The sequence below is a fragment of the Lissotriton vulgaris genome, chromosome 9 (assembly GCF_964263255.1).
Source record: "Lissotriton vulgaris chromosome 9, aLisVul1.2, whole genome shotgun sequence".
NCBI lineage: Eukaryota > Metazoa > Chordata > Amphibia > Caudata > Salamandridae > Lissotriton > Lissotriton vulgaris.
Genome location: NC_141697.1, coordinates 623815758 through 623838980, shown reverse-complemented (window position 1 = coordinate 623838980; position 23223 = coordinate 623815758). Strand labels below are relative to the sequence as shown.

The 23223-nt window shown below is 43.2% G+C and overlaps 1 protein-coding gene across 1 annotated transcript in view; it reads right to left on the bottom strand.

The window, feature by feature from the left end:
* LOC147691980 (cytochrome P450 2G1-like) overlaps positions 1 to 23223 on the bottom strand; it is a 480027-nt gene that overhangs the window by 116781 nt on the left and 340023 nt on the right. Inside the window, exon 6 of the mRNA XM_086938270.1 lies at positions 15359 to 15500. Within this exon, the coding sequence (XP_086794396.1) occupies positions 15359 to 15500 (142 nt within the window). The remainder of the gene's footprint in view (positions 1 to 15358; positions 15501 to 23223) is intronic.

Here is a 23223-nt window from a genome sequence, read left to right as displayed (position 1 = left end):
ATAAGCTTACCCCGCAAGCCTTTGAGGAAGTTTTCCAGACACTCCCACAGATAGAGGAACTTGGTGTAGACAACATGTTGATAGGATTTAATGAAGGACTGATGAAGGTTTTGGATGTTACTATCCCCACAAAACTAAAATCCAGATTTACCCCAATTCGACGTTCAGCCCTATGGTTCACCCCTGAACTGAGTCAGGAAAAGTCTTCCTGTAAGAAACTGGAAAGACAGTGGCAACGAAATAAAACCACTCAGTCTAAAAAGCTCTTTAAATCAGCTCTGACGGCTTACCACCGAAATTTAAAGGCAGCACGATGTCTGTTTATAGCAAACCAAATTGAGAACTCCAACAACTCTGCCAAAGCCTTAATTGATATCGTAAAAGATTTTGTGGACCCTGCGGTATGTAAGCAACCCTATATCGAGTCCAAAGACCTATGCAATTCACTGGCGGGGTTCTTTCAGGAAAATATTGAAAAAATCTATGCCAATTTTCCTCCACTCGATCCGGCAGCCCTACCCAGCACCCTTAACCCTAGTGATGCTAGTACACGGACCGTCTGCTTACTCGAAAACTTCAGGCCTATCACCCTAGCTGAGACCCAAATGTCTTTAGAGTCTGCCAAATCGGGCTCTCCGGCTGATCTTTGCCCTCCTAAGATCATGTCGCTCCTGTCTCATATTCTGGCCCCCACGATGCACAAGATTTTCAACCTCTCTATTACGGAAGGGGTAGTTCCAGCTTCCTGGAAAGAAGCTTTTGTTCGCCCCATTCTCAAAAAACCCACGGCAAACCTGTTAGAGTTGGGCAACTATCGCCCTATCTCTCTGCTCCCCCTTCTGGGAAAAATACTTGAAAGTATGATTAATAAGCAACTAAATAGCTATCTGGAAACAAATGGCATCTTGGACCCATCACAGTCCGGTTTCCGTCGGGGTTTCAGCACAGAAACAGCACTGTTATCAGTGACTGACTCCCTGAGAACAACGGTGGACGCTGGTGGATCAGTAGTTCTGATTTTGCTTGACCTCTCCGCGGCCTTTGATACCATCTCCCATACTAGGCTCGCGGAGAGGTTAAGCTCCTTCGGTGTTCGTGGCCCGGCTCTCAAAGGGCTACAGAATTTCTTGGCTGACCGCTCACAAACGATCATTATGGGCCCCCACCAGTCAGGGAAAACATCACTTGACAAGGGCGGTCCCCAGGGCTCCTGCCTTAGCCCCACCCTATTTAATATCTATATGGCCCCTTTGGCTAAGGTGGTGGAAGCCCTGTGGTACGAAATTATCTCCTACGTGGATGATACCTAGCTGCTATTCAACATCAGCCAAAACCTCGAAGCAGACAGACTCCCCTTTGCCACAGGTATCTCCGTAATCTCTAACTGGATGACCAACAACTGTTTACAGTTAAATCCAGGCAAAATGGAAGTCATACTTCTAGGGAAAGCCGCAGCAGTCTGGTCTAACGATTGGTGGCCGTCACAACTGGGCCCCTCTCCAACGCCTAAGCCATGCGTCAACAACTTAGGCATTAAGCTAAACCATTCCTTATCTATGCAAGATTATGTAGCTGCAGTAGCGAGGTCCTGCTACTACAGGCTCAGACTACTTCGAAAAATGTTACCTTTCATCCCCATGGAGCATCGGAGAACTCTGACCCAAGCCTTAGTCATGAGCCGCATGGATTACGGAAATGCCTTATTGGCAGAAGTTGGAATTACATCTCTGAATAAACTTCAGGTAATGCAGAATACGGCGGCCAGGCTGGTCTTGAACATGCTGGCAGGCTCCCCCTCGCGGCCACTGTTGAGAAATTTACACTGGCTGCCAATAAAACAAAGAGCCTTCTTCAAAATCTGTTGTCTTACCTTCTGTGCTCTGCAGGATCAGGGCCCTCGGTATCTTAAAAATAAATTAAAAAAACACGTTCCAAGCCGCCCTCTGAGGTCCAGCACGCAGCAGTTGCTTCAGGTCCCTCGAATTAGACTCAGTAGATCTGGGGGCAAGGCCTTTTCTTATCTTGCCCCCAAATACTGGAATAGCCTCCCACTAGCTTTGCAAGAAATATCTTCATATCCGGTTTTTAGAAAACAGCTAAAGGCATTTTTGTTCTAAGTTTCCCCCCTTCTGTGCTTCTCTCTTATGGGATTATTCTGAGTAAAGCGCCGAGATGCCCCTCGGTGATTCGAGCGCTATATAAAAGAGAATAACATAACATAACATAACATTAATAAAGTCTCCTGTGTCTTTAATGTATGATTTATACATAGTTGCGAGTGGACTTAAAAATGTGTTGATATATTTGGACAGTGGTTCTGTGAACGAGTTGATTGAAGAGACTATGGGTCTGAGGGACGGGTCGTGAACGTTTTAGTGTGTTTTAGGCACACCATATAGTGACAGTGTCGGATTTATTCAAAAACTGGTATTCCTTGTCACAAATGACGAGATCATCAAATGCCTTCTTAGTGACCTTGTCTATTTGGTCCTGTAGTTTTGTAATGGCCCCAGGTCTTACGAGTCTGTAATGTTCTTCCACGGCCAGCATTTCCTTCACTTTTTCCTCATATGCTTTGGTATCCATCAACACGATGCCCCCTCCCTTATCACAAGGTTTTATTGTCAAATTGGGGGTATCCAGTAATTTCTGATGTGCTTTTCTTTCCAAAGCGGAAAGGTTAGGTCTACTGTTGTAAGTATGTTTGGTGACTCTCATTCAGAACAGATCTTTCAAAAATGGCCACTTCCGACCCTACCATCTCCAAAGTGGGAGTGAAGGTAGACTTAGGTTTACACCCTGAAAGGTTCTCTTCTTCCTCTGTCACTTCTCTGGCCGAGAAGTATTTTTTTAGCCGGATCTTCCTGAAGAAGGCAAAGATATCTTGGATGAGCTTAAATTTATTATAGTTGGTGTTGGGTACGAAGGATAATCCTCTACTTAGAATAGATATTTCATCATGACTAATATTGTGTGTGGAAAGGTTAAAAATAGGAATGGTGTCAGTTTTCTCTGCATTCTTTAAGACCTCCAGTACTGGTTGTTCCTGGTCCTCATATACATCTGAGGAGGTTGAGGTTCTATTTGCTGGTACCCTCTCCTGTCCATTTTTGCAGAACGGGTTCTGTTCTGTCCTCGGCCTCTCCATAAAAAAGGGGGTGGTGTGTGATGATATTGTTGATAATCTCTACCTTTCCCTCTTTGTGGTCGCGGTCCCTGAAACTGGTCATAGTTATCCGCACAGTTAGTGTCTGAAAAAGTGAGGACTTTTCTCTTATTGCCAGACCCCTGTGCTTGGGTCTCATTGCCATTTTGCCACTCCTGATAGTAATTGATCCTTAAGTATGGATATGCCTTCTCTTGGGTGAACCATTTCATGTCTTTCTTAAGTTTGTCAGTCTTTTTCTTTATTATGTATTCTTCAAAATCATGTAGTTCAGCATTCAGGCTGTCTAGTTTGAGCTTAGCCTCTTCTAGTGCTGTGCTACTCTTAAGTTTCCCTTCTAATTCTTCGATCTCTAGATTGAGGGCACATTATGCTCAAATAATAGATAAAACCCTGTATGGCATATGGTCTAGTCTGGCGACACACCGTCCCTTACACCGCTCCAAGAAGGCGCGAGGGGAGAGGTTTTTGATATTTTGGATTTTCTTATTCTTTTAAAAAAAAATTGCCTTATAAATACACATTATGATAGTGACAGTATTACGATAGCATATCTCATATCACTAATGCGGGATAACTACACGGGGCACAGCACATTGTTTGTTTCTACATATTTATTGGCAGCATTAACCATTCTAATATGGCGCTGATGTGACACCAACATAGAATCTAGCACACACAACCATGTTGCGCTTCCGCTGACGTCTTCTGAACTCGCAGCTGGTTTCCATTACCAATGAGCCAACAGTTCCGCCTTCTAAGCATATTTAAATAGCAGTAACAATTAGTCACGTACTTGCGGACATGAATATGCTGTAGATGCCAGGGACGCATGCCGCACGTATATATGAGAGGTAAGAATTGAGGGACTTTTTGTCCGCTTTTTAGTTAACGTAGCATGTAGAGGTATAGACTGTTGGGGCGCCGAGCCATCTTGTATGATTGCCCATAGCACTATTTTTGAGCCCATGGGTCATCGTAACGAAGGGGCGATTAGACGCGCTTTTATGTTTGACCTCTGAACAGTTCGCCACATAACAAACATTGCAGATAACTGGCTATTTCAGTTTTACTATGGCGAGCACGAAATGGTTAGTCACTGCTGGCTTAGGTTTGCATAGGGCAGTCAGCACGACCCTAGTAATGCCTAACGATGCTCGGCACAGTCGCTTGTGGGGCTTTTTGAGTTAATTTGTAGCCTGGTGCGAGGTTGCGCGAGATCGAGGGGCCAGACTTAACATCACTTAGTGGGCTCAAACTGTTTTTAAAGCACCCCCATTTTTTAATAATAACTTTGCATCGCCTCTGAATAAGATTTTACCCTAGCGCGAGTTTGCACGTGTTGGAACAGCCAGATTTAACATTATCCTGCGGGCTCAAAATCTTTTTTTCTGTTTTTCAAACATTTCTTAAATACTGTGCGCCATCAGTCGCGTTAGTATTACTTACTCTTACAGCCCGCTCAGTCACTGCAATTGAGGTCTTGGGAATATATATTACTATTGAATGACAGAAAACACACTTGTCCCTCACGTCTTGTGCGCATTATGTTTATTGCAATAACTAGCGGCAATACATCTATTATCCCATAGGTTGGCGGATCAAGGCCTCTTCATAAACAGCCACACAAAGAGGAAGCTATGAACCAGCACATGTGGGAACGTATCAAAACATAAGGAGCAATAGGTAGGTACCCACTCTCTCCTGCACTGTGTCACAGGCCGTACGAGTACAAGCCACAAATTGAACTGGGAGCAACACTGATATATTTTCCTTTCCATTCCCTCTCGCCCATCCACAGAAAAGAAGGGCCCCCCATCAGTCTGGGAGCAATAATATGACTGCGACTAAGCCATACGCCTCAATCGAACATAGGGAGCACACAAGCGACAAGAACCTTCAAGTGCATTTTGTTCACTTTATTACAGGTAATATTAATTCTATACCAGTCCCCGTTGACAATTGTTAAGATTCCATGTGCATACAGGACAATATTTAATGGATGTTTTTTCTCTCACAATTCCCCTTATACTTAGCCTTATTTCTAGCCTACGACGACTCAGAACGGCCTTTGGAGACAGGAAATAACATCGATCTGTTGTGTGATAATTTTAGCAGTCCTTCCACAGAAGACTAAGGTAAATTGTGTTAAAATGATGTTTGGCCATATTGTAGGTCATAAATCAATGCAGGATTGTAGTCAGACCCAAGGAATTAGATATCAATCACCCCCTTAGTAGATCTGGGGAGCCCCCAGTAGCCCATGAAGAGACACAACGAACTTGAGAGACAGGACATCAAAACTTTTTGCAATTTAATGATATTCCAGCAGTCTCTATAGCCAAAACTAAGGCAAACTATGAGAAAGTGATGATTGGGCCTGTCAGTAGGACACAGCATTTGGCAGGTGGAATGTAACGCCTAAGGAGTATGAAATAATTTGTACACACTTATAGGCATAGGACTACTTAATCCATAGACATCAGTGCTATATAGACTTTGTTCAATAGCAATGAAGAGATATAGCAGAAAAATCTTTCTTTCTCTCTTCTTTTTTTCTCCTTTTTACTTATTCTAGTCTTTCATGTAATCTTTGGTGAAACTATACTTTCCTCCAGAGAACACTTTATGTTTGGCACATTTGTTTTAAGAAATGTTCAAGTCCTTAGGAGAAGAATTAAGATAACTCCTAGGGGGCTGTTCTACAATAACTAAGTAACGCTCTGCATCATTATGGTTTTCAGAATCCCTTTAGCTCTTCTCCTTCATCCAGCCCGCAATATATCTTCGAAGTTATAGGTCCTGAAGAAGATGGCAAAGAAAGAAAAATAAGCCATCAAAATGCGCGTTGACCAGTTTGTGTGTAACACCCCAGTTCTCAGCACAACATCAGAGGGTTGAGATTTTCACCCCTATGGTTCCATCTGTGTATGTAGTGTGATATTGGGGTGTGTAGTATGTTTGTAGTGAGTACAAGTGATGCGTATGCAGAAGAATAGGAGGCATGTATGTATGGGGCTGATTGTGAGTCTGGATTTTTCTAAAAGATTGATTTTTGTAAATAATGTATAAACTGTGTTGTTCCATATGATCAGTATACACTGTATTATGTAAAGTGATCTATACAGTTTCTCTTTGTAAAATATGTATCCATGTTTTGAAATATACAAACAAAAATATTTTTCTACAAAAAAACAAATATATCAAATAAAATAAGTTTATATGAAACATTTGATCTATGTGCAGCAGAGCATTTTTTGATGTGCCCCGCATGTGAGCTTTTTGAAAGCCATATATAAATGAAATATATGTCAAGAGGGATACTATATTTGCATAGTTCTGATTGTTGTTCTTTCTTTCCCCCCTTTTCCCTGATCTTGTAGTTACCCCATAGGGGGGTGCCTCATCTACACAATAGAAATCGAAAATGCCTTGCCAAAGGAAACATCATCCGAACCTTAACTCTTTATGGATGTAGAAGACTGAGAAGAAAAGGTAAAACTTACCTGCGGGTAATGACTGCCAATATGAGGCCTGTGATGTAATGACCCCCAGTGTAAGGCCTGTGAAGTAACCGTGCATATTTTGTGTCTAGCAACATATTTATCGACAGACAATGAAATAAGTAAAATTACATTTAAAAAATAAATACAACCACTTATCTTGTGATCTACCACCATATTTATCTTTCTACTATCAATGCTGTATCTGATTGTAACATAGGAGGACTCTTCTATGGCCAGTGGCGGCCGGCATAGGTAAGAGCGGCGGGGGTGAGGAAGTCGACAGAGGATGGGATAGGTAAAATTAAATAAAAAATTAATAAAAGCACTTACCTTGTGCCCACCACATTGCCAACTCTGCAATGCGGCGAGCACAAGGCAAGCAATTTTATGTCATTTTACCTATACCGGTGTCTGTTGACTTCCCACCACTTCCCTGCCCTGCAGCACTGACTCACCACTCTTAACCATGCAGGCCGTTACTGTCTATTGCTTAGACTGAGAAGAAATCAAGGTTGTGTGACTATTATGAAATACGCTATTTATTTGCCAGCACAGGGAAAGAAGGTTGTTCACTAAACAAAGTAACAACATAGCCTGGTCTTTAACAGACATACCCTAGACGGGATTTTTTCCAATCTGCCGAATCTGAAAGTCTCCCTGGTCCTACCAGTCTTCTGGTCCGACCATTCAGCAATCCACTTTGCAATTTCCCTCACTACTCCTGAAAAACCATGTAACAAAAGAATCATCCCGAAACTAGTTAGGAAATGGAAAAACATCACGGGGGACGCGCTAGACAACGCCTTAAATAATTCTCTGACCCCTCTTCCCAACAACGTGGAGGAAGCTGCTAAGTCCTATACTACCTGGCTGGACCAGGCTTGCCTACTATTAGCCCCCCCCCAAAACCACTCACTCTACCCGGGCCAGGCCAGCCGCCCCGTGGTTTACAAACCAAATAAGGGAAATCAAAATTAGGTGCAAAAAACTTGAAAAAATCTGGTGTTCAAATTACAGGGAATCTGACAAGAAAGCCCTCAACGCGGAACAAAGACACTACAAGGGAAAAATCTTGCAAGCGAAAAAAGACTTTCTTAGTAGACAGATAGAAGACGCTGCCAACACCCCTAAAGAACTGTTCCTTACGGTCGCCGCCCTTGCCAACCCCAAACCCATTGAAATTCCAGCAAGCCTGACACTTTGCGAAAGCTTGGCAACCTTCTTCCGTGAGAAGGTGGAGAACATTTTCCTCCCCCTAGACAAGCTAGTGATGTCCCCCTCACCGAGGGAGACCTCTGATCCCGTCAGATCTGAAACTACGCTTCAATACTTCCTGCCCATCACAGAAAAGGAAGTCAGGAGTCGCCTACTAAAAATTAAATCAGGTTCCCCTCATGATCCCTGCCCTACAGCAATAACGAAACTGGCACCAGATGCAATTGCCAGGGGCCTCACTCCTCTCCTTAATCAGATGCTGGAGACAGGTGAATACCCCTCGAGATGGAAGCAAGCCTCCATCCTACCCTTGCTAAAAAAACCCAATCTAGACATCACTGAGATGAATAATTATCGGCCAATTGCCAGACTCCCCCTCCCGGCCAAAATAATAGAAGGTCACCTGAATGCCCAACTTAGTTCCTTCCTAAAATCAGCAGATGTTCTTGATTCCTCCCAACACGGATTTCGGGAGGAGCACAGCACGGAATCCGCCCTGATTAAATCCATGGAAGATATCAGGCTGGTAATGGATGCAGGGGGCAGAGCGGCCCTGATCTTATTGGACCTTTCTGCGGCCTTCGACACGGTCCACCATAAATTACTGGTGGACCGGTTGAGGGCCTGTGGAATTCAGAGAAAGGCTCTAAAAATTCTTCAAGCCTTCCTATCTGATAGATCCCAGACAGTGGCACTGGGCAGCTACGAATCACGCCCTTTTGTACTTCCCTGTGGTGTCCCCCAGGGGTCCTCTTTGAGCCCAACCCTTTTCAATGTGTATGTCGCTACCCTCGCCCCGGTAATTCGATCTTTCGGCTTTCAACTTACGGCATACGCCGATGACACACAGATTGTGGTGTCCCTTCTTCCCGGCAACACACAAAACACCGCGGACAGATTCAGAAACTGCATGTCCGAAGTAGGCCGCTGGATGGCTCAAAGTTGTCTTAAGCTAAACTCCTCAAAGACCGAGGTCCTGCTCTTTGGTGCCAAAGATAACTTCTGGTCCCCGAGATGGTGGCCCGACGAAATGGGACCTCTCCCAGAGCCGGTGGACAAAGTGAAGAACCTCGGGATTCTGGTGGATTCCACCCTGACCTTCAAATCCCAGGTGAACGCCCTCTCCTCCTCCCTTCACTTTACACTCAAAACCATCAGAAAAATTCTACCATATCTGGAGAAGAAATATAGGAAAACAATTGTCACAGGTCTAGTGCTTTCACGCCTAGACTACTGCAACAGTTTGATGCTAAACGCCCAGCAGACTTCAACTACTGCAAAATGCAGCCGCCCGCCTTATCACTGACACACCCAAATTCTCCTCGGTATCTCAAGATTTGGTAAAACTACATTGGCTACCCATCCGTAAAAGAATCATTTTCAAGGCGGTATGCATGGTTTTCAAAGCCCTCCACGATTCAGGCCCCAGGCACCTGAAATCTCTTTTCCACTGGCACAAACCAGCTAGAACTCTGAGGTCAGGACAACTGGCCCTGGCCACAGTCCCCAGAACAAAAAAAGCTCGCTGGGGCGGTAGGAGCTTCTCTCTTGGAGCGGCAGAGGCCTGGAACAAACTCCCACTTGGGCTCAGACAGACTCAGAACCTGATGGTCTTTAGAAGAGGACTTAAAACTTGGCTCTTCACTCTGTAAGCACGCTCCCTCACACCAGCCTATCCTTCCAGCGCCAGGACACCTCCGGGTAACAGAGCGCTCTACAAATGTGTAAAATAAATAAATAAATACAATGGTGGAAAGGTGTAAGGGAATCTTTCATTTTGGTGACACTACGAAGAATGTAACTGTAGTATAGTGACGTTTAAACATGCATACAAGTCTGAAGTTAGATGGCAGCTTTTTATTTTCTTTCTTCTTTAGTAAATTTGCTTTATTACAGTGGCATTACTGATTCTATACCTGTTTCTAAACCTTCTTGAATTTGACAAAAGCCATGGTTAGACAGAAAGAGGACCTAATTTATTAAAAAATAATAAATAATAGGATTGGAGATGTGTTTATTATTTGTAAACAATATTAATTATTTTTGGACACACAAACTCTAACAGGAATTGTAAGCAGATGGCAGATTTCCGGGTATATGTAAAAAACAAGCAAGTATGGAAATGACCAGGCTAGATGTATGCAATTACTATCTGTAATTCTTGGTATTCGTGGTAGCAACTGGAAAGTCTGAGAAGCCATCATTACAAACTTCAATATGACTCATCTAGAGAAGGGTGGTAGAAATGCTCGATCCTGCTTAAATATCAGAACATTCCCCAAATGCGCCAGTTGAATATGTTCAATAAGGGGCTTTAATTATTTTTTTATTTCTCATTCATTTTGTTTCATAGCAACAAAACATTTCTGTGAGAAATGCTGTAAATGACAACAACGTCACAGTACATAAGACATTGGCTGTTTTAACTGGATTCATAGAGCAGGTTAGTGTTAGAAATAAGAAGATTGATGCTCAATAAGATGACAAATAATGAATATATCATACTGACATTCATATGCGGAATTTAAGTGTGTCTGGGAAGACTGTAAATGGCTCTGAAAGCAAAATGCAGCACCTTGTCTTGTGGGATAAGATATTATGAAGGAACCCTACTAGAGGACCAGCATAACAATCCAGTTTGTAAAAGACTAGTAAAGATATTACTTTTTTGGCTGTATTGCATTACTGTTTTGTGTGAATTGTCTATGTGGTCAGTAGTTGCCATTCTACTGCTGTGGTTTTGTTATTTATTAACGGTTTCAAAAATTATTGAGGGATTGAAATGCGTCCAAGAGTTCTTGGCTGAAGGTATAGTAGTAAGGATATCAGGGTGAAAGGGCAGTGGGAGAGAGGGAGTCAGTGGATTGTTACTCATCAAATATTGAGCAAATCACAACAGCTGAGGGGGATAACTCTCTAGCCCTCAATAACAGCCCAATTCTCTCTCCATCTCGGTCTATTGTGCTCTCTCACTCTATCATCCATTCTCTTTCTTTCTCACTCTCTCATTCTCCCTCTCTCTTTCTCCCTCTTTCTGTTTTCTGCTGTAACTCTTTCTCTTTCATCCTTCCTCTCACTCTTTTCCTCTCTCTGGGCCTGATTTAGATATTGGTGGGACTGAGTGGCCGTTTTTGGCGGTCTTCCCGCCCACCAACCTGGTGGTCCGCCCACCCTATTTAGATATTTAGATGGTGGCTGATAATGTGAGAAAAGACCGCAGCTGTCCCACCAACTCTGCCAGGACTTCGCTCCCCGCGTCTACGGCGAGATGGGCTGAAGCAGACAGTGGCAGTATTCCATCCTGGATTCCTGCCCTCCAGATTTGTATGTGTCCTGTTTTGAATGGAATTTCTGTGGGCATCCGTCTACTTTGGATAGGCAGAATGGTGAGAAAAGGGGTGAAAATTCACCTTTTCTCAGGGTACAGATTGCAATTTCCCCCTCATCTGCTGGACATTCACAGCGAAAGACCGGCATCCCGTTTTGATGGAGCTGAAGGTAGGTGCTTGCAGTGTGTGGGTGTATATATGTGGTTTACATTTTTTTTAAAAATCCCTCTTAACTGTCTACCCCCACCACGGTAGACCCCCGTCAGTACTCCGCTGACAAAATACCACAAGCCCAAAGGGAACATCCAAATCTGCCCAGCGGTCTCCCGCTCTCCAGATGGCTGGGTGGCCAGCATAGAAGACCACCACAACAGCGGTCTTCTGTGTATCGCATATGCATCTAAGTACAACAGCGGAAGGCAGTCAGCTCATCAGCGCACTTGGAACCACCACCGCCGCAAGACAGCGGTAATAGCGCCAATATATAAATCAGGCCCTCTGTCTCTCTCCCTCTCCTCCTTTCTGTCTCTACGTCACTCTCTTTCTCTTTGCCATGCATTCATTAAAGTCAAAAAACAAGGGAGGGTTTTGACTCCTAAACTCAGCAGGCTGAGCCAAAATGAACCTTAACGAAACTACACAATTGCCAAAGCTGAGAGACTGATTCTATACAACTCAATTATAAAAAAGCATACATGAAAAAATAGCATGGACGCTGGCTTTATAAATTGCACCTTTTTTGCTTTTAATTGTTCAAGAATTATTTTAGTTTTTTGTTATTTTTCTTTTGTGCACGGAAATACAAAAACATGAAAAAATATATATACAATTATATACAAACATGTAACAAACAATTAGGTATGTGCAGCGTCCATGCCAGCGTCCATGCTATTTTTTCATGTATGCTTTTTTATAATTGAGTTGTACAGAATCAGTCTCTCAGCTTTGGCAATTGTGTAGTTTCGTTAATGCATTCATTAAAAGCATATGATGTGGTACTAGTGTGATATCTATTTCATGTTGTCCATGAGAGTGTTTACGGTCCAGTTAGTTAACAACTTTAAGGCAATGCTAGGTCTTAGACATATAATTTATTTTCTGTAAATTAAGTATGTGTTAAACAGACATGCCCTTCAACTTGGGAAATTGTTAATATTCGCTCAGCTACAAATGTCGGACTCAGTTTTGAAGCTTGGTAACTTCTTGGGACCTATCTTACCTGGTATCAGAATTTAAGGGTTTGAAGAAAGTTGTGTTTTATATGGTGTGTTTGTGTGACCTCACTGTGTAATGAAATTGAAAAATGGGACGTATCGCCGACCCAGGCCAAACGCACAGTGAAATTTGCCACATTGGCAGTAGTTAATTCCTTTTTTGAAAACCACTTAAACTTGTTTCATTCATCCTTATTCTTGTCTTTTTCATTTGACTCGCTTGAATTTGTAGTAAAAAAATGAATTAACTACTGCCAATGTGGCAAATTTCGCTGTGCATTTGGTCTGGGTCGGAGATACGTTCCATTTTTCAATTTTGTCAATCTTTCAGTGTCTTTTGGGCATGACACTTTGACCAAGCTGCACACATACCAGAGTACGTTCAGACAAACTTAAGATCAGATATTGTGAAAAGGTGTGCATCCCACCCCCGTATTGTTTATCTCACCGTGTAATGCACATACAATACCAATTTGGGTCCCATCAGACCATTTGTTAAACCTTAGCTCAACCATGGGTAGCTGTGGCTTTAAGCAGTCATGCTTAAGCAAAGGAACAGGTGTAAAGCATTTAGAAGTACCAAAACAATTTAATATGAAGGTCACACAACACAAAATAAATTTGACAACAATTTATGAAAATAGATCTAATTTTTAGGAATTTTAGACACCAAAATGAACAAAATCGACCAGCACCTTTCGTTCATATAGATTTTTAAATAAATTGTAAATCACTGCTTTCCCTGAAAAATCCCAACAAGCATTGGTAAGCAGAAAGTTTGGACACTTTGCAAAACGTTTATAAAGTTGTATTTGGCTATTCTGGCCTGCTTTGGACAATGATCTGCGGCAGGCCGGAGGTCAGCAGGGCCAGCAAGGAGTAAGAGGACAGTTATCTTGTTGCCAAAGCAGTCTCAAGCCCAGTTCCAGGCTTTATGGGCAAACATCCATAGACTTCAATCGAGTGGTCCTCATGCAAGGGATACAGGATGCAAAAGATGATGAGGATGCTGTTCAGTCAACAGGAGCTTCCAGGGACTATTCCTTGATCCACAGGCAAGGTGGGGTGACTTTGGCCACAAGGGTTGATATCCATCAATGTCCTCTGTGCCCGGCAAAAGTCCAGTTGCCACTGGACTACTGGTCTCAGGTCACAGGAAAACCAGCAGCTCCCTTTAAAGAAATGCTAGTGTCCATCTTGGGTGACCAAACTGCACTCTGATGGCTTTTCCTGGCCTAGAAATCTTGGTTGCAACTATTGAGCATTGTGACTTGGTCTCACTTGGTGCACGTCAGCAGTTAGTGGTGATCAAGCGATTGCGTCTACCTACTAGCTAAGAAGGTCTTCCTCAGCTTTTGTGGCCATGGTGCTATAACAGGAAGTTAGTCACCTGACTGTTGGAGTTCACCTCTTCTGTCTGGGGCTCAAGAGAGACGTTTTTGTGAGCCAGGTACCTTAGTTACAGTCCTCACTTTGCTAGCCCAATGATCAGCAGGTGCAGTCCAATAGCAGGTGTGGTCCAATAGTTGGTGCAGCCCCGTTTGCCATGTCCAGGGACCAGCAGGGCAGTCCTCTCTCCAGTGCAGATGTATTCTGAGTTCTGGGTGCCAGACAGTCTCCTTGTGGGATAAAGAAGTTACTAGTCAATTGGCTACTAGGACTTATTGTGCCTGATGATTACTTCCTGCAATGTGTGACATCTACCTATTCTAGAGTGCACTGTTCTGTCCATTCCCAAGATGGTTGAACCCCTCTCTCGGTGTGTGGAGCTTGGTAGCCCACTGTAGAGGTGTGGCCACCTTAGTAGCAATGGCTCACTGATAAACCGGTTTGGCAACTGGTCTCCAATGCCAACCTGTCCAATATTTGCCCTTCAAAGGCGTCTTCCCTTTTGAAGCTCGCCTTTTGGAGTCACACCCTGTGAGCTTCCTACCAGGCAGAGGAAACTCCTCTTCCAACCGCAGGCCTCTATTGTTCACACTCCTGGGGGTCATTCACACTTCTCCTCAGGAGGGGAGAACGCTGTCTTGTGGCCTTTATCTGTAAATGGCCACTAGAACATTTGGCAACAGAGTAGCAACTTGCTAAAAGTTGCATTTTTTCAAAAGTTACATTACCCTTTCGCTGTGGCCGCGATTTTACCGATGTGCAGTAAACAAAAGAACAGGGCGGGGCCGTGACGAAACCCAGCCGTCATCAGCACACGCCCACCGCGGGGCGTGATGGCTGGGGTTCGTCACCAGCATGGGAGGGGTTAAATTTGATTTGGGCATCAAGTCGGGTTTAATATAACGATTATTTTGATAGCTTGAAGTACCAATTGTAGTAGTCCCATTCATAAGCTAGCACAGCTGAGTTGCCAGCATGCAACCCTTTGCCCTCTAATGGGGCTGCTAGCTTTTCCACTGTAAAAACAACAATTTTGTTTTTTTACTATTAGAACATATAAAAATGCATGTCCTACTTTTTATTACACAGCACCTTGTCTTAGGACTTGATACGCCTCCTGAAGGGGTAACATATATATTAAAAATAGAGGCTTGGGCTTTTGCCAATAGTTTGAATTGCAAAGTCAGTTTAAAACTGTTCTGCCCAGTTTGCAGTGGCATGCTGGGAGACATGTTTTCACATTGTCAAATCCAGATTGGCATGATAAGTGCTGTAGGTTACTTTAACTTGCAGGCCCTAGGTACCCCTGGTACCATACACTAGCGATTTATAAGTAAATTAATACAGATTGGGTATAAGCTAATAAAACATATACTTTTAAGGATCATAGCACTGGCACTGAGGTCTGGTTAGCCGGCTTCAGTGCACTTTCTGATTAAACAAAATAGCTGCATTAGTACTAAACATTTGGGGGTGATCATACAAAAAGAGGCATTTCCATACAAATGGTTTTTGAGCCATGGCAGTGTTCAGCCTTACCTTCTACATGTGGATTCTTCAGCAATATCAAAAGCCCATATCTGATGGTTGTGCTGACTGTTTCAGTTCCCGCAGAAAAAATGTCCAGTGTGGTAGCTACTAAGTTCTTCATGGTAAATTCACTGGTTGGGTTATCACTTTCCTGCAGAGAAAGTACAATTTAAAATGAATGCAAATATTCTATGATGATATTTTGTGTTTACTGTATAATATTTTGCAGTGTTTTTGCAGGATAAAACACAGATTAATAGGCATGTAACATAGACCGAATGTATGGATTTTAATTACCATTAAACATACCTGGAAAATGTTTTTCATTTGAAGCCGAGGCAAAAAAAACTTTCCTACTTGGAACACTGAGGAGGTACATGGTTTGACTTCAAGGATTGCAGATACATGCTCATTTCTAGGTCTAGGTTTCTTATGAGGTTTCTGGAACAGTGTGCCAAAAGAAACACTGCTAAATTAGTTGGTTGGTTAATTAGTTGGTTGGTTCTGACTAATGATGCGTTTTCTGACTTTTATGAAATTGAGAGGAATTTAAAGAATTTCAAGAGAACACCTATGAATTCACATGACATTCACCGATTCCCAGGAGCACTCTCATACATTACCTTTTGCAAAAAAATTTTGATTATCATTTGTACATCAAACGACCCTAATTTTGAAGGGTGTTCCACAAAACATAATGTGACACAACGTGTACATGTATAAGCACACATTCACCCTTGGGTCTGGTGCAGTGTTTACTGGGCTTAAAACTATGGATGGAAATGTTTTAAAAAATGAACCTACCACTCTCTTGGTCCCTGGAAGGAGGTTGCTGTGTGAGGAGAGGTGTTGGATATAAAGGGTCTCAACAGTCATCCAATAAGGACCAGGGACTGGACAACTTAACTACAAATGGGATATCAAGCTCATGTAGATTACTTTCAAGACAATACTTACTATAAATGTATAGGATTATGACTGCAAGTCCAAATCTCCTGAAGAAATGTAGGCGAACCAAAATCATACACACCAAGAGTTCAGCTAAAGCTATACAGAATAATAACATTAGAATTTGGTGCCCTGAGATCTCTCTAATATGATCTCTTCTAGTCATTAGTAACCAAAATTGGAAATGCACATTCACCTTTGTAAGGCTAAATCATGACAACTGAGTTAAATTAGTAAAGTTAGTTTAGTTTATCAACATGTAGTAAGATAAGTGCATCAATTGATTGCATTAGGTAATAAGACAGATTAATAAAGGTCAAATAAGTACCAATAGCTCAAGAGTTCATAAAGGGACATCAATTTGCCAGTTCCAGTAGTCCCCGAAGGAAGAAACCACTAAGCACATATAGCATATGAGTCAGTTTGGGAAACTAGCCAGATAAGTCTGCATCAGGCACGTTAATGTGCCAGGTAAGTTCTGCAAATCTCTGTTAGCAGTTCTTATTCAGCATACATGCAGAACAGCAGTTGCTGTCACCATTAAGCTGCATATACGCAAATCGCTACTAGTGTCCTCAGCCTCTGCCACGTCCAGGGTAGGATTCTGTGCTGTTTGTGAAATCAACAGTGCCTCTAGTGCACTCGTAATTCTGGCCATGCCCCTGGTGACCTCTGCTGTATTTTGTGTCAAGGCCTCCTGCATATTTATGCCCCTCCTGCATAGCAGGGATGTGGCAGTGGCCAATCGATTGATGGCCGTATTGTGGGCACGGGCATCCCTGCGCCTTGTGTGAGACTGACTTTCAAGTTTGGAGCATAGCTGGTTAATTGAGTTGCTCATCTGCTGCATTCCTGCTGCCATGTCCGTATTTGCTTTTTGCAATCTCTTTATTTGACTTCACAATGTCTCTCATGCCCTTCCCCATGTCTCCTATTTGCACATTCAGGGCTAGGAGTTGATGTTGGCAGGCTTGGATGGATTTGCCCTGCATTCTTTGAATGCGCACCATGCTCCGCTCCAGCCCACGGAACACAGTACCCTCTCCACATCCACCTGCACTGCTGGGTCTGCGTTGTCTTCTGCGACCAGTGACTGTCTCACTTGTGGACTGCAGTGCTGCTGACCTCACATCTACGGTGACTTGAGCCTCACCCTCACCCTCTGCTGCCCCCATTAATGGTAGTGGGGCCACGACATGCCTCCTGGCTGGTGGGCTTGCAGGAGGGGACTGGAGATGTGATGGTGAAGTTTCTATAGAAAATACCAAGGGAGGGGATTGGGAAAGCTGTGGGGAGTGCAGCAACTCTGTGGTCTGCACAGTCTCATCTTCATGGGAGATGCCAGTCGTGTCACCTTCCTCCTGCGAGGCTTGCACTTGGCTTGGACCTGCATCCTCACTCTCCTCCCTCGCTGGTGCAGTCCCTTCTGTCTCAGTGGGTCGACTACCTGATTTGGCCCCTAGGTATAAATAAGCGTATATCAACTGAGTGCTACTGTGTCACAATCACTACAATAAATGCTTTACACATTTCACTTTCTTTTATCTGCATTCAGTTCACTAACTTGCTGATGTCTAAGCTGTTGCACATGGTCTTACATTTGCTGACTACATTTCCCATCATGCATTGTTCCTGTATAGTGATAGCAGTACTGGAGTGGGGTTTGCTTGTCCATTAAAGGGTATAGGGAAGCAGGTTGGTATGGGGTGTTATGCAGCGCATGCGTCTTACCTTTTTTTGCTGCAGCTCTGGCTGAGCTGTCCACATCTCCCAGTCCGCGGACGCTGTCTGCCTCAATGGTTGAGGCCACCAACTCCTCCAGGTAAGTCAGGGGGGGCGCTGTGTTCCTGCCTCCACCAGTCAGGCCTGCCTGCTTGTGGATATCTGCCATTTTTTTCTTGGTGAGGCTCCTGAGGTCATAGAATCTTTTTTTCAGATCCTCTGTATTCCTGTTGGTGACTCCCACTGCATTCACTTTTTCTGCAATTGCCAGCCAGATTTTTCTTTTTGCAGACTCTGGAACAGTGAGGGAGTGTCTGCCAAAAAGTTTGTTGTGCACCCTCACAACCTCTTCCACAAGTACCTGCAGCTCCGTGCTGCTGAACTTTATTTTCCTCTTTCTTTCTGCCTTCTGGCTTTCACTGCTGCTTGCCATTTTTAAGTTGATACGGTTTCAAAAACTCTCTCTACTACTCTGTGACTCTGCTCAGCTCTGACTGCTTCTCCAGAACCTTCTAATTAGTTGCAGCTGCCTGGGTAGCCACTTCCTGATAGGGAGGGGGAAGGTGGTAGCACCTGATTGGCTGTTTTATTAAGTTTCACTTTTGCTTGCTTTCCGTTTTGGAATTTACCGAATCGGTATTTACCGATTCGGTATTTACCGATTCGGTATTTCCCATTCATTCCTATGGGCCTTTTGGCCCATAGGAATGAATGGGAAATACCGATTCGGTAAATACCGATTCGGTAAATACCGATTCAGTATTTTCCGAAAGTCAGATTCCGAATTTTACCGATTTTGTAAAAAATACCGATTTTTTATCTACATATCATTTACCGATTCATGAATACCGAATCGGTAAAATTCGGTATTTAAGAATCGGTAAATTGGATTTACCTACATCTGGCCAAAAATGCAGAGAAATTGCTGGGACAATTGCGCAGTCCATAAGCCATCCAGTATGTGAAACATTAGAAAAATGCTCTTTTAGCTAAAGCATAAGAGAGTTTAAGAGCACAGTTTCCCAGGCAGATGTCTTGAAATGGTAACAAAAATGTAGCAAATCTTTTGTACATTACATGAGATCTCAGTAAGAAATACACTACTGCACATAATTTGTTATTCTGGGGAATTCTTTCAAGTACAGTGAGCTTAGCAAGGCAGAAAACTTCATGAATGCATTCAGGTCCATATTAATTTAGGCTAATATATTGCAGAGTATATAGAAATATAAGCATACATTTATAAGAGAACATGAAGATGTCATGTTTTAAACATAACGTCTGATGCACTTAGGATGATTTAGTATGATTACAAATAATATGTGTCAGTATAGGGTAGTTGTACATTTTGTAAGTACCAACATGTAAATAGATTTCAGATTTTACATTTAAAAGTTAGTTTCAAACAAATAAGATTGATATATGTGTTAAGTACATTCTCTTTGAGTTTCATCGAAGCATCATCAAATAGAAATGTGTAGCACCTACTTTTCTTTTGTCATTTTTGGTGCACACTGTTACACATTCAAAGAAATAGACTTTACTAAAAATTCACTATCATAATCAGGATTAATCATAACATTTGATGAATCTCATTTAGTTATTCTTCAATATAAATGATATTTAAAAAAGACGTGAGTGTTTACCATTTGCACATTTTTGTAACACAGGTTAATAAAATATAGTTATTTTCTTTAACACTATCTGGCACATGCATCAACAATGCCATTTGCGATTCCTTATTAGCGAAAAATAAGGATTCGCTAATAAGGAATAGCATAAGGCTATGCATGTAGAAATCGTTTAAAAAATAGCGATTTCTAAACATTCCTTAATTGCGACTCACCTAGAGGCCCATAGTAATGAATGGGACAACATTCTCAATTTGCGATTCTCAATTAGAGAATCGCAAATTGAGAATGCAATTTCAAGGGTGCCAGGGTGAAATCTGCATATGAGTACATCTTGCATACACACATGCCCCAAGGGCATGTGTGCGTGTAAAATGGAACTTTAAAAAATTTACTTTAGTGCATTTTTCAAAGATTTTGCAAATTACCATGAAGTTCAACTTCATGGTAATTTGCTCCCCCTATTAGCGAATTCGCTCATTTTTTTACTTTAATGCATTGCATTTAAGGAATCTTAATTTGAGATTCCTTAAATGCAATCGCAATTTAAGGAATCGCAATTTAGAGATTACCTAAATTGCGATTCTTGCATTTGGGATGATGCATCCCAAATGCAAAAATACTGGTCGCAAATGGGCAGATTCTGAGAATCTGCCAATTTGCGACCGTTTTTTGCTTTGATGCATGTGAGCCTATATTATTTATATGAATGATATCTAAAAAACTGATATCCTCTAAACTAATAAAAATCTGCATGCTTGTATGATGCAGTAACTAAAAATCTTTGTTTCGTCACTTTTCTATTACGTGTATTTGGCGCACATTTATACATATTTCTCTCAGATAGTGTCATGTTTGGTTTCTCTTGTCATTAAATGTAAATGTGATTTCCTCTCCAACAGGTCTCTTGGCCCTGAATGAACAGATCTTTATTACCACTTAGCTAAATTGTACTAATTTTATCAACATCAGAAGAATGAGAGGGTGACTGACACCACCAGACTAGAACCTGTCACCGTAAAACCAAACACAGATTCCTGAAGTGGACGCATTAGTCAGCATCAGAGTCTACTATGATTTAGGATTCTGACTAAAGCATTTCTCTATTACAGTTTTTATAGCTATTGATCTATTATGGTGCACCTTGAATTAAATTTTTTGTTCCTTCAAATGTGAAGTGGCCATCAGCGTCTCGCCCACCATCCAGCTGAATTGTGCCCACTCTTGCGGTGCAGCGATAGGCGGCTGCAACAGGACTCTCAAAATGGCGGCCGGCTCTTTGGATTTGGGCCTGGTCCACTAAAATGGCCCTGGGACACCTTGGAACTCGGACGCTTGCCTGCTAGGGCATGGGCCCAATTCCCGAAAGCGTCCCCTCTTTTGACTGATGGTTCTTGTTGCCTATCTCTTCTGTTGTCATTTAACTGAACCTTTTTTGACTGCCGAAAGGGGTTCTGGTCCGACCTATGGTTGGTGGAGACATTTTGACTATATCCTGGACCTGCCCGGCCTCGCCCAAAATGGCGCCGGTATAAATGGAACTCGTAACTCCTTGTTGTGTACTGGTTGCCCAGCCTTGATATCACGAGATACGTATGCAGTTTTGAAGCACATGGCGGGCGGGGACGAGTACTGATTGAACATTTGGACATCCCTATTGATATTAAATTCTGTTGTGTTATTGATTACTGTACTATTGAAAGTTCTAATTAACGTCACCCATGGTACTTGCCCGCAAATGTATATCTAGATAATTTTATTGTAACTGGCCCTGTCGTACTTTAATTATAAAATGTACGTCCACCGATTCCGCAACTGTTAGACACCTTAGTTCTTGCAACCTAATGGCCCGCCCGTTACGTTCTTACACAGTGTAAATGTCCCCTCATCATATACTATTACAGTTTGCTCCGTGGCCGGCCCACGTGGTTATAGGCCCGTATTTGTATACTGAAATTTTCACAATAAAGGTTTTTAAAACAAAACATGGTAGTAGTACCTAGATTGGTAAAGTTTTGAATAATAGCCACTGTTTTCGAATCAGTAAAAGGCAAGTGAAATAAAGCAGCCCGATTACATGACGGTTAAAAGGTATAATACGCAGGAAAGCAGTAAAGATAAATGGCCAAGGGCTGTTGTGTTTTCCACTCCTGCAACATAAAGTGATCGATAAGAATCCGATATTCATGCCTATCAGCGACTAAGACAGCAGCAGGTCAAGCCTCTTTTGTTCAACGGCTCCCTCATGGGACGAAGAAACGCCCTTTTTCTCGAAATAGGAATATTTTACTTGCAGGACAGTTGTAAATTTCCCGGGAAAATACATTAGCCTGGAACATTGTTAGTGATAAACTGTAAATGCATCTGGGACCTTTGCTTTACAAGTCAGAGTGAGAAAAAAAAAGGTGGGGCTTTCATCATTTGGGGAAAAAAAAATGTTCTAAACCAATGAAAAGTGTTATTTTTAGGTCATATGACCAAGCCTTCCATCATTAGAAAAACAAAAGTAAAATGAACCAATGAAAAGTTTTATTAACAAGTCACATGACCTGTTATGCTTACGTTACGCGCTGCGCGCCGTGCCCTGGATCGCTTCCGGGAAGCTGCGCCTCGCGCACCGGAGCACTTCCGGGTGCGCTAACGCGGCGCGTCATATGACGCATTACGCGACAACGCAGGTCCAGAATATAGTCAAAATGTCTCCACCAACCAGCGGTCGGAACAGAACCCCTTTCAGCAGTCCAAAAAGTTCTGTTAAATGACAACAGAAGGGACAGGCAACAAGAACCTTCAGTCAAGGAGGGGAGGGCAAGTTCTTCTCTACCGGGTCACGTTGGGGCTCCACCGGAACTGATCGAATTGGTAGTCTACAGTGTTTCTGGATGTTTCAGATTGAAGCTGGCGTCAGCATGAGAGCACCCCGTGGCTACGTCGTGGCCATTCCGTGAGCAATCATGGCAGTCGCTCCCCACCGGAAGTCTGTGGGAGTCGGGGGTCCCGGTGATTGTTGTAGAATCTTCAAGGCTGAGGGGACGCTTTCGGGAATGGGGCCCATGCCCTAGCAGGCTCGTTCGCGCCGCCTCTCCCTTCTAGTGCACCCCACGCCGACTCCTGGCGCAGGTATATGTGATGGTCGGACCAGGGTACCGCAGGACGTGTCTTCAGGTCAAACGGATTGTGGGACAAGGTGTGGAGCAGGCGCAATACAGCTGGCCGAGGGAGGCACTGTTCCGGAAGAGCGGGCGCAAGTCAGCTGGTTCCGTGAAGCGCTGGGGTGTAGCTGAGAAACCTCCACCTGGGGAGGTGGGGGAGGCTCGTTCGCGCCGCCTCTCCCTTCTAGTGCACCCCACGCCGTCTCCTGGCGCAGGAATATGTGATGGTCGGACTAGGGCACCGCAGGACGTGTCTTCAGGTCAAACGGATTGTGGGACAAGGTCCAGAATGGAAGAGTCACTAAAAGGCAAAAAGTTCCGCCTGACCCCGGGAGCCGGCCGCCTATGTCGGGGGCGATCTTAGGCCACATCAGGGCAACACGACTTGAGGAAGGGGTAGGAGAAATCCCGGGAATGGCGG